Raw genomic sequence first — 13,991 nt, 5'->3', positions numbered from 1 at the left:
ATATCAAGACATATCTATAGATCTAAACATATAACTAAAACAATTTTAGAAGTTCTAAGAAAGCAAGAATCAAAGAAATACTTCTTTGAGTTTCAGTTATGTAAGAAGCAAGTATAAATTATGATTTTCAAACTAAAATATACAGAGATTTTGGTTCTATAAAATACAATGGTTTAACTTTTGGTATCTGAAAGTTAGTTGGAAATTCCAAAATACTTAAATACTTTACAGTCCCCCTAAAACAAAGTAGACCTCTAATTAATACAAAACATAGAAGCAAAGAACATTTTTCAGGTTTTAAAAGGCCTTTCCTTCAGGCAAATTATTTTTGAAGTTAGATACTATTTACCAAATGAAAATTTACTTGTTATTTTACAGAAGTAGAGAAAAAGGTGGGGTATTTTTTTTTCCTATTTGTCATGCTTAGTCAGTGACTATTTTTCAGATGAATTCATAATGTATTTTTAAACTTTGTATCCGCTTACTATGAATCAGAATTCAGAGCAAGACAAGTCAATCTCCAGCCCCACCTGAAGCTCTATCAGGGAACTACCAAAAGGATTTGCTTACAAGGAAATCCCTTGATACAGTGACAATACGGGGTGGCAATGCATTCATTGTATTTTTGCCAGGTTTAGTATTCAGAGCACGTAGGGATATAAATACTTCTTTAATAATTTGCCAAATTGACTGTCTCTGATGATGTTAATGATGGATTCAGCACAGTTTAATATGTATGGGATGTACATTACTGCACATATTTTGATTTTTCTTCTAGGTAAGGGAGCGACTGAGGGTTTCTTTAGAAAGAGTCTCTGCACTGGAAGAAGAACTAGCTGCTGCTAATCAGGAGGTAACATGCCACACTTTCTCCTCTTTTGAGGTGCAATATCGCTGACATTACATCCCTTGTGTTTCACGTCACTTTTATTAATACTGTCACTAAAAATAAATTACATGCTGTCTATGCCATTGAACAAGGCTTGTTGAAATTAGTTACCAGAGTCTTGCTTTCTGATTTTTGGTTATTTATATGTGTCACTACTAGACAAAAGGAAAATTATCACGAGCTAGTGACATGCGAGCTAGTGAGATGAAGATTTAGAAAGACTGCAGGCAGAGTGTCAGTCCTTTCAAGAAGGAAAACACTGCTCCAAAATTGGAACACGTATCAAATAACTGTTAAACTTAGAAAATGCTACAAATAAAAGTGAACTCCTTAGAGAGATATACTTCTGCTCAGGTCCTGCCTATTCTTATCTTCTAAAAGCACTGTACTCATGTTTAGTAACATCACTGAATCCACTTCTGCTACTCTTCACAACTCCAAAAAAAGTATTTTCAATCATCTTTTCAAGATTTATAGAGTTATTTTCTCTTTGGAAGATTTTACTTCTCTTGGGTTTTAGTGCACAAATTATCTTGGATAATTAGGCATATATAGAGAGTAAATAAATCTGTTTATATATACAGTTATCTGTCTATACATATTTCTCTCTCTATATATATAATATATAATATATATATAATACCTAGTTTTATCCCTCAAGTATTGTTACAGTCTCCTATAGGCAGTGTGGTACATTTGATTGATTTTACATAGATCAAATAACATTTTACATATATATAGATATATAGAGATAAGCAAATTTAACCTGTGTCAGCCATTAAAATAGTCCCATCTCTCCTTTTCTCCGACATTTATAAGGCTGCTTTTTTCCTAGCAGTTTATTCCAGTAATGTAATATTGGTATACTAGTATTGGACATACTAATATAATTTAGCAAAATCTTCCTACTCTTAAATAAGCAAGGGTAGAGGGGAGGGAATAATGAAGAGGGTTGATTAATGAGTACAAATTTTCTGTTAGATAGAAGAAATATGACCTAGTGTTTGATAGATCAGTAGATTGATTATAGTTAACATTAATCTAATGTACATTTCACAATAGCTAGAAGACAGTAATTTAAATGTTCCTAGCAAAAAGTAAAGATAAATAGTTAATGTGGTAGATATTCCAAATAACCTGATATGATCTTTACACATTATATAAGTGTATCAAATTATCACAAGTACTCCAAAGTATGTACATCTATTATGGATCAATAAAATAAGTAAATATAAATAGATTTATAAATAGATATAAGGCTAAGATCAGTAATGATAAGTCCTATAAAGGAATTTATAACAAGATGATGTTTACATATGCATTATGCATACAGACAAATACACAGTTTCAAACCACTCCATAAATCTTGTCAGTATAAACTTCTTTTTTTTTTTTTGAGACGGAGTCTTGCTCTGTTGTCCTGGCTGGAGTGCAGTGGTGCGATCTTGGCTCACTCCAGCCTCCGCCTGCTGGGTTCAAGGGATGCTCCTGCCTCGGCCTCCCTAGTAGCTGGGATTACAGGCACCCACCACCACACCCGGCTAATTTTTTGTATTTTTAGTAGAGATGGGGTTTCCCTATGTTGGTCAGGCTGGTCTCGAACTCCCGACCTCATGCTCCAACCACCTCGGCCTCCCAAAGTGCTGAGATTACACACGTGAGCCACTGCGCCCAGCCATTCTTTTGTTCTTTAAAATAAACTACATTAATTAAATGAGTGTATATATGCTTTTGTTTGTCCCAGCCGTAACAATTTAACCTTTAGAAATAATGGACTTGCAGCTAGAAGGAGAGTAAATTCTATGTGAATTAAAGGTTAGTAGTGTTAAAAGCATAAATGGTGAAATAGCCATTTTTAAAAAGCAAAGAAAGCTTTTTGATGACCAGATTTAGCTTAGTGAACAGGATGGTTTGAAAAAAAAAAAGACAAAGAAATAAGAGATTGGTACCTCTCAGTCATAATAGAAGAAAAGAACCTCTGGAGTTATAGGTAATGACAAGGAGTATGCAGTCTTTTAAAGAGATGGGGTTGATAAATTATCTTTAGGATGGGGTGTACTTGTTCCTGGAACTATCAGGAAAACAATGTTAAATGTGTATTCATATTATATTTTATTAATGTTAATTGTGATTTTTATATGTGATAAAATATACATTCATTTTTGAAGCATTTCTCAAAATATTTCATTGATAAGGGCAAACAAACAAAAAGTTTGGTGACTACTAATATAAAAGCATGGCTTAATATGACCGTGAAAGAATTTATGTTTGTCATAAACAAAGGTGTGATGAGACTACTTGGCTAAAGTAAGCTGAAATAAAAATGTCCCATAGGCCAGGCGCGGTGGCACACGCCTGTAATCCCAGCGCTTTGAGAGGCCGAGGTGGGCGCATCAGGAGGTCAAGAGATCCAGACATCCTGGCTAACACGGTGAAACCCCGTCTCTACTAAAAGTACGAAAAAAAAAAAAAAAAAAAGAAAAAAATTGCCGGCCGCGGTGGCTCAAGCTTGTAATCACAACACTTTGGGAGGCCGAGATGGGCAGATCATGAGGTCAGCAGATCGAGACCATCCTGGCTAACACAGTGAAACCCCGTCTCTACTAAAAAGTACAAAAATCTAGCCGGGCGAGGTGGCGGGCGCCTGTAGTCCCAGCTACTCGGGAGGCTGAGGCAGGAGAATGGTGTGAACCCGGGAGGTGGAGCTTGCAGTGAGCTGAGATCCGGCCACTGCACTCCAGCCGGGGCGACAGAGCGAGACTCCCTCTCAAAAAAAAAAAAAAAAAAAATTAGCCGGGCGTGATGGCGAGTGCCTGTAGTCCCAGCTACTCAGGAGGCTGAGGCAGGAGAATGGGGTGAACCCGGGAGGCGGAGCTTGCAGTGAGCCGAGATCGCGCCACTGCACTCCAGCCTGGGCGACAGAGCGAGACTCCGTCTCAAAGTGAGGCTCTGCAAATTTGCTCCGGAAATAGCAACTAAGTAGTTACTTCAATTGTACATAAAATTGAACAGCAACCCTTGAGAACAAAAGTGGAGGAAAGATTTATGACTGTTTTCTGGAATATAGTTTTATCCCTCAAGTATTATTATAGTTTCCTACAGGCAGTGTGGTACATTTGATTTTACATAGATAAAATTTTTACTTCTTTGTGGGGAAAAGAAAGAGAGATCAGACTGTTACTGTGTCTATATAGAAAGAAGTAGACATAAGAGACTGCATTTTGTTGTGTATTTGAGATGCTGTTAATCTGTAACCCTACCCCCAACCCTGTCCTGGCAAGAGACAAGTGCTGTGGTGACTCAAGATTTAATGGATTTGGGGCTGTGCAGGGTGTGCTTTGTTAAACAAGTGCCTGAAGGCAGCATACTTGTTAAAAGTCATCACCATTCTCTTAATCTCAAGTACCCAGGGACACGTACATTGCCAAAGGTCACAGGGACCTCTGCCTAGGAAAGTTGGGTATTGTCCAAGGTTTCTCCCCATGTGATAGTCTGAAATATGGCCTTGTGGGAAGGGAAAGACCTGATCGTCCCCCAGCCTGACACCAGTGAAGGGTCTGTGCTAAGGAGGACTAGTATAAGAGGAAAAAGGCCTCTTGGCAGTTGAGATAGAGAAAAGCATCCGTCTCCTGCCTGTCCCTGGGCAATGGAACATCTCGGTGTAAAACCCAATTGTATGTTCTGTTTACTGAGAAAGGAGAAAACCGCCTTAGGCCTGAAGGTAGGACGTACTAGCCGCAATGCTGCTCTTTATGCACTATAAAGATTTATGGAGATGTTTGCATATGCATATCAAGGCACAGCACTTTTCCTTAAACTTATTCATGTCACAGAGATCTTTATTCACATGTCTTACTGCTGACCTTCTCCCTAGGATGATCCTATTATCCTGCCACTTCCCTTTTTACAAGATGGTAAAGATGATCATCAATAAATACTGAGGGAACTCAGAGACCGGTGCCCGGGGCGGGTCCTCTATATGCTGAGCGCCAGTCCCCTGGGCCCACCTTTTCTTTCTCTATACTTTATCACTGTGTCTCATTTTCTTTCTCAAGTCTCTCGTTCCACCTAAGGAGAAACCCCAGCAGGTGTGGAGGGGCAGACCACCCCTTCACTTCTTAACATTCCTGTATATCTACTGCAGACTTTTCTGAATGCTTTTTGTTTTGCTTAAAATCATTTGTAAAAATGAGTCATTTGCATAAGTAAAAATCATGTCTGTTAGTAATTATTGTGCTCATTATTAACTTCCATATGTTTTGGTTTTGTTGTTGATTTTAACTAATGTCCATGTAGCTTGACTTGAATCCCTATTTAGAAATTCACAAACCCAGCGATAAAGAAAATTATCTTTAGTTTTCTAATAATAAATCGCTTATAAACAGTGATCCTTTTAAGAGAGTAAGTAGGAGAAAAGTCAACTTTAACTTTTTAATATAATTGATGTTTCAAAATTAAATACAAAAAAATCAGAAGACACTTGCAGTTTGAGTTTTTGATTCTCTATAGTAACAGCAATTAGTATAAGAAATCGCTGTAAATAAAGCATCTTGTATTGGTGGTAACAAGATATATTTAGAAACCTGACAAAATACGTTTAGAAAAATTCATACTATTAGCAGCTTTAGGATAAGAACTAGGTGACTTTTGAATGTTGGAGGTAATAACCGAAGAAGATAGTTTATAAAACAAAGAGCAAATTTTCATGCAAAAGAAAGTTTAAAAAATTATTAAGAGCCAAATGCAAATATATAATATAGATGAAAATAATCAGGAACCAGAGCAAAAGTCCTGCATATGGCTAAATGAGCAAGGACCTGGAGAAATTTTATTTGGTGCTTCAGATTTAATTTTTTTTTTTCTCTTTATGGACAGGATCTCACTCTGTTGCCAAGCCTGCAGTGCAGTGGCACGATCAAGGCTCACTGCACCCTCCACCTCTTAGCCTCAGGTGATCCTCAAAACTCAGCCTTCCAAGTAGCTGGGACTACAGTTGTGTGCCACTATGCCCAGCTAATTTTTTTTGTATTCTTTGTAGAGATGGAGTTTTGCCATGTTGTCCAGGCTGGTCTTGAACTGCAGGGGTCAGTCTGCCCAACTTGGCCTCCCAAAGCACTCAGATTTCAGGTGTGAGCCACCACACCCGGCAATATTTCTGATTTTAAATTAAATTTAAAATGTATTTACAAGTGTCCCTTAACACTCAAATCTATTTGTTTTCTGAGTTCATGTTGCCATCTTGAAGAGTAAGGGTGCCACATTATGATCATCTGTTTGGTTCCTGAGTTTCTGGTTGTTATAGTGACCATTTAGATATAAAACCTTATCCAAATGTTTTTTTCTGAATTCATTCAATTCCCAAATTCAGAACGGAGAATTAAGAAAAGAGATTTAGATTGTGAATGATATCTTGATATATTCATACATATACATATATGCATATGTAGAATCTGAAAAAACTATACAGTTTATTCTATCATCATTACATCATTTTAATAGACTTTATTCTCTGATCTATATATCATTATTATATATGGAGAGAGGCTCTCTCTCTCTCTCTCTCTCTCTCTCTCTCTCTCTCTCTCCCCCCACAAACACACCTACCACTTGTCTTATTCTCACAGATGGGTTTGGAGTTATCACCTCCTAATATCTTTTCTTTATATGATCTCTTTCATAGATCCCTCATCTATTCTTCCCAGACATCCAGGAATTCAACCATGACTTCTGTAGAAAAGAAACTAAAATCTATAGTTCAAGGTGTATGCACTACTCTGAGCCCCACAAAAGATTTCAGACATCCCTTTGGCATTTCCACAGGGCTTTGTTAATGATTGTATAAATTATTCTCTCCTACAAATTTCCAGCAGGGGGGCCAGTGCGAGCTGAAATCTAGTTCAGGGTTTGGTAATCCAGACATGCACGGGAGGACGTAGCCACCTGTAGGGGGTATATTTTCTAACTTACACAAAAGTGCCTTATGCTCTGGTGGGCCTGAATTGCCACCTAGTTTTCCTGATGTCCTCTTAGATTCTATATGGCACATTAATGTAATAAAGTTTTGTTAAAAAGAATACAAAACTACCATGTGTTCTTTTCTGGAAAAAGCCCCCAAACATTCTGCTATGTGAAAAGAATGAAATTGCATAGAATAATCTCAATATTTTTCAAATATAATAATAATAATAATTCATTATTACAGGAATAGAAAAAGTTTTAGATATAAGTACCAAACTCGAATTATTTGTTTTCTCCATTGTTTGCAAGTATATAGACCATATGTATCTGTAGTGTTTGAATTTTTAATAACTTTTCATTATTCTTATAAACAAATAAAATAATAAAGTCGTTTTAGAGTCAGATTTTATTGTCCATAATGACATTAATACTAGATCATTTTATGGACTTTACTGAGGGATTTAAATCCCTCAGTACATGCTAAATACATATATGTCAGTACACTAATGCTGGCAAGTACATACTATTATTTTACAAATGAGACCAGAGAAGTTATTTCTCCCAATGTGCTACTATTCCCTCCTACTTGAAAATGTAGTTATCTTTGAATTTGTTTAACTCTCTGTTTTCAATTGTTTCAATTTATGTATATAATTGTGTCTATAATGTTCCCCATATCTTTTTACTCTCATCTTTTTCCATATGTATTAAAATTGCAGTAGTTCAGGTCTTCATGCATACTCACCTGAAATATTACAGTAGGGTTTTATCTGTTCTTATCGCTTCTCTCTTTTGCTGTATAATTCTGCAAGGTTAAACTTGCTAAGTGAAGCCCCAATTATAATGATTACTTTTGTAATATGTTCTCATCTATAATATATACATATATATGATATATACCATATTAATACATTGATAACATAATGATATGTTATATTAATATATGTTAACAATGTAGTGATATATGGTACACAGACTTGTAACATGCCATCAAAAATTTCTTCAATGTTCCTAACCTACAGATTCTACTTTAACTCCACTACCCCTGCTGCTCTACCTGAGTCATTCTAAGGCCTTGTTAAGTCATAGAGTGTATTGTTTTAAAGAAGCCAACATTTTTCCTGACTATAAATCTTACTTATGCTAAGGTCTTTCCTGGAATATCTCCACAACCCCAAATCACTCATTGAAAACATATTTCCCTATTTAAGCTCAAGCTCAGATGTCACCTCTTTAATGAACTATTTTATAATTCTTTGCCAATAGGCTCCTTAATTTAAGTGGCTAAAGCTCATTGCTTCAGCCTGTATTATGACTGTTCAACAAGTATTAGGGTTAATTTTATACTTGTGTAAGCTGTGTCATTAGTTTACTGAGAAAATAGACTTCATCTCTCTCCTCTATATTATTTCACTCAGTAACAGTGATATGAACCTCTTGATCAATATATATTTGTCAAATTGCATTATATACACTTCATTCTGACTAGTGTTTTCATGTTGTTCCTTGACTATTCTTTTAATGAACCATTTGAACAACATTCGGTATGCTCAATAAACAGCAATATGTTGATCATATGTATCAAATGAACAAGTTGTTTCTTCTTTCAATTTAATTAGTGAATCTCTGTCATGTGCAGAAAATTTTGAGAGTCTCTGAAAGTAAGAAATAGAAAGAAAGAAAATAAATGAGGTATTAAGTAAAATTTCATGTAACTTGCCCTCTATTGAAATAAATAGACATATACACATATTACTAAAATGTAATTTAGTGCAAAATAACTAAATACAAACTACAGGCATAAGTAAAATACAGAAGGAAACAGAGAAGAAGGGTATTCTGTGTCAAAGGATCGGAGAAGACTTCTACCTAAAAATACAGCGTTTGAGCATATCCTTGAAGGAAGGCTATGATTTGACTTCAAAACTGCAGAAAGTATTTCAGGCTGAGGAGACAGAATGATTAAGAAAATCCGAGCCGGGCGCGGTGGCTCATGCCTGTAATCCCAGAACTTTGGGAGGCTGAGGCGGGCAGATCACAAGGTCAGGAGATCGAGACCATCCTGGCTAACACGGTGAAACCCCGTCTCTACTAAAAATACAAAAAATTAGCCGGGCGCAGTGGCGGGCACCTGTAGTCCCAGCTACTCGGGAGGCTGAGGCAGGAGAATGGCGTGGGCCTGGGAGGCGGAGCTTGCAGTGAGCCGAGATTGCGCCACTGTACTCCAGCCTGGGCGACAGAGCAAGACTCCGTCTCAAAAAAAAAAAAAAAAAAAAAAAAAAAAAATCCAAAACTGCCTGTTTCAAGAATAAGAAGTTGCATTAATAAGAGTCAGGGTGTGAAAAGATACAGAAGAGGAGGGTAAAGAGGTTGATGGGATCCAGATTCTGGAGGGCTAAAAATTTGTAGATTTTATGCTTTATGAAATGAGAAAGCACTAAAGGTAATATTATGTTTTTTTCCTTTTTTTTTTTATAATTTTTGGTAAACTGAAAACCATTAAAGGTATGTTTTTGTGTGTCTTGTTGTAAAGGTTTTGTTTTTGGTAAAGTGTAAGGTTGAGGTGGCAAAGAGCTGGAAAGTTGGCATAATTTGATGCGCTTGGTTAGCATAATAATATAATATGTGATTTTAATCATGGTACTTCAACAAATACTTATTGGGCATCTTCCATTTGCCAGACATTTCATTAAGTACTGGTATAAATATGTTAACCAACTCATATTTGTAAAAAGTTAGTTCTGGTCGGGAGTGGTGGCTCACGCCTGTAATCCCAGTACTTTGGGAGGGCGAGGTGGGCGGATCATGACGTCAGGAGTTCAAGACCAGCCTGACCAACATGATGAAATCCCATCTCTACTAAAAATACAAAACTCATCTGGGCGTGGTGACACATGCATGTAATCCCAGCTACTCGGGAGGCTGAGGCAGGAGAATCACTTGAACCCGGGAGGCAGAGATTGCAGTGAGCTGAGATCGTGCCACTGCACTCCAGCCTGGGTGACAGAGTGAGACTCTGTATCAAAAAAAAAAAAAAAGTTAGTTCTGCTCTGAAGGCCAGTATGTGAGACAGACCTGTTAAAAAGTAATTATAAGCTGGGTGTGTTGGCATACATGTGAAATCCCACCTACTCATTACACTGAGGCAGGAGGATCACTTGAATTCAGGATTTTGAGACCAGCCTCAGCAACAAAGCGAGATCCCATCTATTTGTTAAAAAGCAATTGTAATGAAGAGTTAGTATTTAATGTGTACAGAATTTCAGTTTGGGAAGATGAATGAAGTTCTAAAGACGGCTGGTGGTAACGGTTGCTTAACAATGTGAATGTATTTTATGCCATTGAGTAGTACCTAAAGGGCACACTTAAAAATGATTAAAAAATACTATTTTATCTTGTTTCATCACAATAAATGTAATTATAATACAGTATGACTAATGTGAAAATAAAAGTCGGTAGAAGGTTTAGTAATATTACCAAAGGGTGGAATTCATTGTAGGGGTATGAATAGAAAGAACAGATGGTGCTACAAAAGTGACTATAAAGAGCTCACCAGATGGACTTGGAGGAAGAAAATGGAAGCAGGTAGAGGTAGGATTGGGGAGGAGGCAACAGAGAGAGGCAGATCTGAGTGGGGGTAGCTAGAGCTAGGCTTTGTCTTGCAAACAGCAGTGAGCCAACAGAATTTTTAGGAAAGGGAGAGATATAATTAGACTTTTGGTTTTATAGACTAATGAATGGTATCTTAAAAAGTTAAAGGTAAAAAAAATGTATTAGATGGTCAAGGTACTGTGTTTAAAGATAGATTTAAAAGAATTTCATGATCTTAAAAGAATCAAGGGGACAGTGTCAGAAAATACAGCACTGAGTAGACCACAGGTATTACTCTGTGTGGCATTTCTTATGTTCTTTTAGTAATGGCAAATATAAATTTTAAAAAACAAAATATTGTAGATAAATACATACATAATGAAAATGTGTTGTAATTTTAGGCCTTTTTCAATGGCCCCACTTAGGCAGATTGGACTGTTAGCGTTGAATACATGTTCCAGGCCTTTGTCCTAAAAAAGTGAGCCCAGGCAATTTAGACACAGAAAATACAATAAGGTCTTTATTTATTTTTATTTTTTTGCAGAGTATTGTTGTTATTGCTTAAAATTGGAAAGCCACACACACACAAAAAAACACAATGAAGGGAAGTATGAGGGGGAATAAATAGATTACATCCTAACAATGTGTTCTCTTTTATCAGAAACCTGTACACTTTTAAAATTATTTAATTAAGCCAGATGAAATGGATTATTCAGAAGCTCCCATAAAAATTCAATTGACAGACTAATTTGCAGTGAATACACAGGCGTGCTTATTTTAAAAGCCTTTCCACATGATTGCATTATACATAAAAGGAACTGGCAAGTGTAGTTGTAGGCTGAACTATATTTTTTATTGCCTTTACTCTATGCATGCTTATTCCAACCACTGAATTTACCAACTTTCAATTAGAATTTTCCAAGGAAATTAGTAATTATTGTACCTCATCTACAACCAGCTTTATCTCTGAAGTCTATTTTCCTAAGGTAAAATTAAAGAACTTGCATGGGCATATTAAGTACCATTCACATTTAGAAAAATATTGGATCAGGATGGTGAAAAGAGCTAGAGACAGCAACACACATTTTGAGGTTGTTACAGGCCCATGGATCATAGACATTGCGTCACCTACATTATTCCATGTAATCATCCCCAAAATCCTTTGAGTTAGGTTAAGAACTAGTACTCTGTTAAACGCATGGAAATAAATGGAAAACTGGAAAAAGTGAATAGATACAGGCAAAGGTGGAAGCTATTCTAAAAGCAAAGAGACTGAAATGAAGGAAGGAGAGATATGAGACTCAAGCAAGTCAAAAGTCACTGAACCAAAAGGGAGACAGCAATAATGAGATAGCAAGATATTGAGGGAGGGAGGGAGGGAGGGAGGGAGAGAGAGAGAGAGAGAGAGAGTTTTAAGCACAGAGATTGGAGGTATTCAGTGTTTCCTGAAGGCATGGAGGATTATGTCTGATATGAAATGTTTTCACTTATAGTTAAGAGGTCACTGGAAATGTTTACAGAGATAGTTTCAGTAAACTCTAATGAAAGTAGAATAACTGCAATTAAAAGAATGTATGAGTTCAGATAAATGAAAGAAGGTAATACTCTTTTGAGAAATTCAGCAACAAAGGGAAGGAGAGTATAGGCTGATTAATTCCAAGCAGTAATGAGTGATAGCCTTATTATAATGAGACAGAATTGAAAATGCTTATAGTCATTGAAAACAAAGCCACAAATGAAGGACATGAAATTAATGATGACAGCATAGTGGAGGATAACCATAATTTTAAGATCAATGGCAAGGAATAGAACTCCTTACTCCGAGAAATGGAGGAAGGAAAATAGAACACGTAGTGTAGTGATGAATGATTTGGAGAGGATTTCTTTTTTTTATAAGGGATTCTCCTCAAGGAAATGGGTTATCTGCTAAGGAAAGTGAGAATAGAGTTATTTTTTAGGAACTAAGGAGACTATAAATGAGACAACATAGAACACAACAAGGAGCCAATAAGACTAAGCAAAGAAATTTTAGTATGGGGTGGTAGAACCAGATGAGGTTCTCATCAAGTTACCCCAGCAAATTCAATAAAAGTCAGTATTTCACAGCTCTTACCAACTGAAACAACATGGATTCTCTCATGGTATTTCCTTATTTAAATCTATAAAGTTATTTTATTCATCATAATTCAAAAGGAAGAGATACAAACATTGAGCTAAAGTTGCCTTTGATTGCTTTGGCCACTTAGAATAAAATCAGTATTAAAATTTTTCCCTAAAATTTGACACAGGTAAAAATCAGGGAACTTCTGAAATCCATGAGTAGTTCAGCTATATTTGAATAGTTTAAAAGAAACTTAAATGGCTGATAATGATCCAGAAAAACATGGAGAAAGTAGGAGATTTTCTGAACAATACTCTATTAAGGAATTTGCCTAGAGGCAAGTAATAGAAATACTCATCTGAAGTTACAGGATCATTTATTTGAAAAATTAATCCAGTGACTAAGTCAGTTTTCTCTTCAAATTAAAACTGCCATATCTGTGAGTAGAAAGCTCCAGATGTAGAAAAAGAGACTACTGCAAAGGCTCTTAAGTTAAATTATTTCAGAATCCTAAAAAGAAGAATCATTTCTCTTGAGGGGCCTTTGCAAATTATTCACTTTTGCATCTTTTAATTCTATCTCTTTCTCAGTTCTGTGAGATGAAAGCAGATTTCGTTTTGTATGTCTGTCACTGCTTTATAAAATGATTACTCTCATAATGACTTTCTAATTTCCTGCATGTTTATACATGCTACATATTCTAACTCCACTGATTAGCTTATTTTAAATATTAGGAATCATATTAGTAAATTCCATGACCAATTTTCAGTTAACATTCGAACAGGAAGTCAGATAAAAGAGTTTTTTTTTTGTTTGTTTTATTAACAATTGAAACAAGTCGCCATGACTAAACTTCCCAGATGATAGCATGCATTTAATGACAATAGTGTTTGCATAGGACAGTGACACCCTTGGAGTTCTGAACTTACATTCTTTAAAGATAATGCAAAACTCTCTGATGCTATGTTTTTAGTTTGCCTGCCAACAGTTATGAGTTTCCAAAAGACCTACTTATTGGGAAAGTATTATTCCTGTTGGAAATGTATCATTTTTGGTTAGAAAATTGTACAGATTTTAATTTCCTGGAAAAGTTGAATGATAGTTGAACAATGGATTTTTTTTTTTTAATTTTAGATTGGTGAACTAAAAGTTTCAGTGTTGTTAAACCAGTAGTTATTTACAAAGACCTATGATTTCTTATTATACCTCTTGATTATCCTTTATGATGATATTGTATTATAAAGATAAATGAAGAAACTGTAAATTATCTAAGTTATTACCATCAATAGAAAATGTCTCTTTTGCTGTTGATGATTGTATTTTTATAACACAAAGAATCTTTCCCAGACAAAAAAAAAAATCAAGGTGTCTTATAACAATACATGTTAAAATCCAGCAAAGAAGAGAGGTAACAAAATTGCTGTTTGCTACCTCCACTACTTTTACTAGTTC

At 35.8% G+C, this 13,991-nt stretch overlaps 1 protein-coding gene across 7 annotated transcripts in view; it reads left to right on the top strand.

Moving 5' to 3' along the window:
- PPFIA2 (PTPRF interacting protein alpha 2) overlaps positions 1-13,991 on the top strand; it is a 516,520-nt gene that overhangs the window by 323,835 nt on the left and 178,694 nt on the right. For 6 of the 7 annotated variants that reach the window (XM_010383657.2, XM_010383658.2, XM_010383659.2 and 3 more), the window contains one exon: positions 779-853. The exons of the other annotated variant lie outside the window; for it this stretch is intronic. In XM_010383657.2, the coding sequence (XP_010381959.1) occupies positions 779-853 (75 nt within the window). The remainder of the gene's footprint in view (positions 1-778; positions 854-13,991) is intronic. 7 annotated transcript variants of the gene reach the window in all.

This window comes from Rhinopithecus roxellana, chromosome 10, assembly GCF_007565055.1.
Source record: "Rhinopithecus roxellana isolate Shanxi Qingling chromosome 10, ASM756505v1, whole genome shotgun sequence".
Taxonomy (NCBI): domain Eukaryota; kingdom Metazoa; phylum Chordata; class Mammalia; order Primates; family Cercopithecidae; genus Rhinopithecus; species Rhinopithecus roxellana.
Note: the sequence above shows the minus strand (reverse complement) of the source record. Positions and strands in the feature narration are given on the sequence as shown.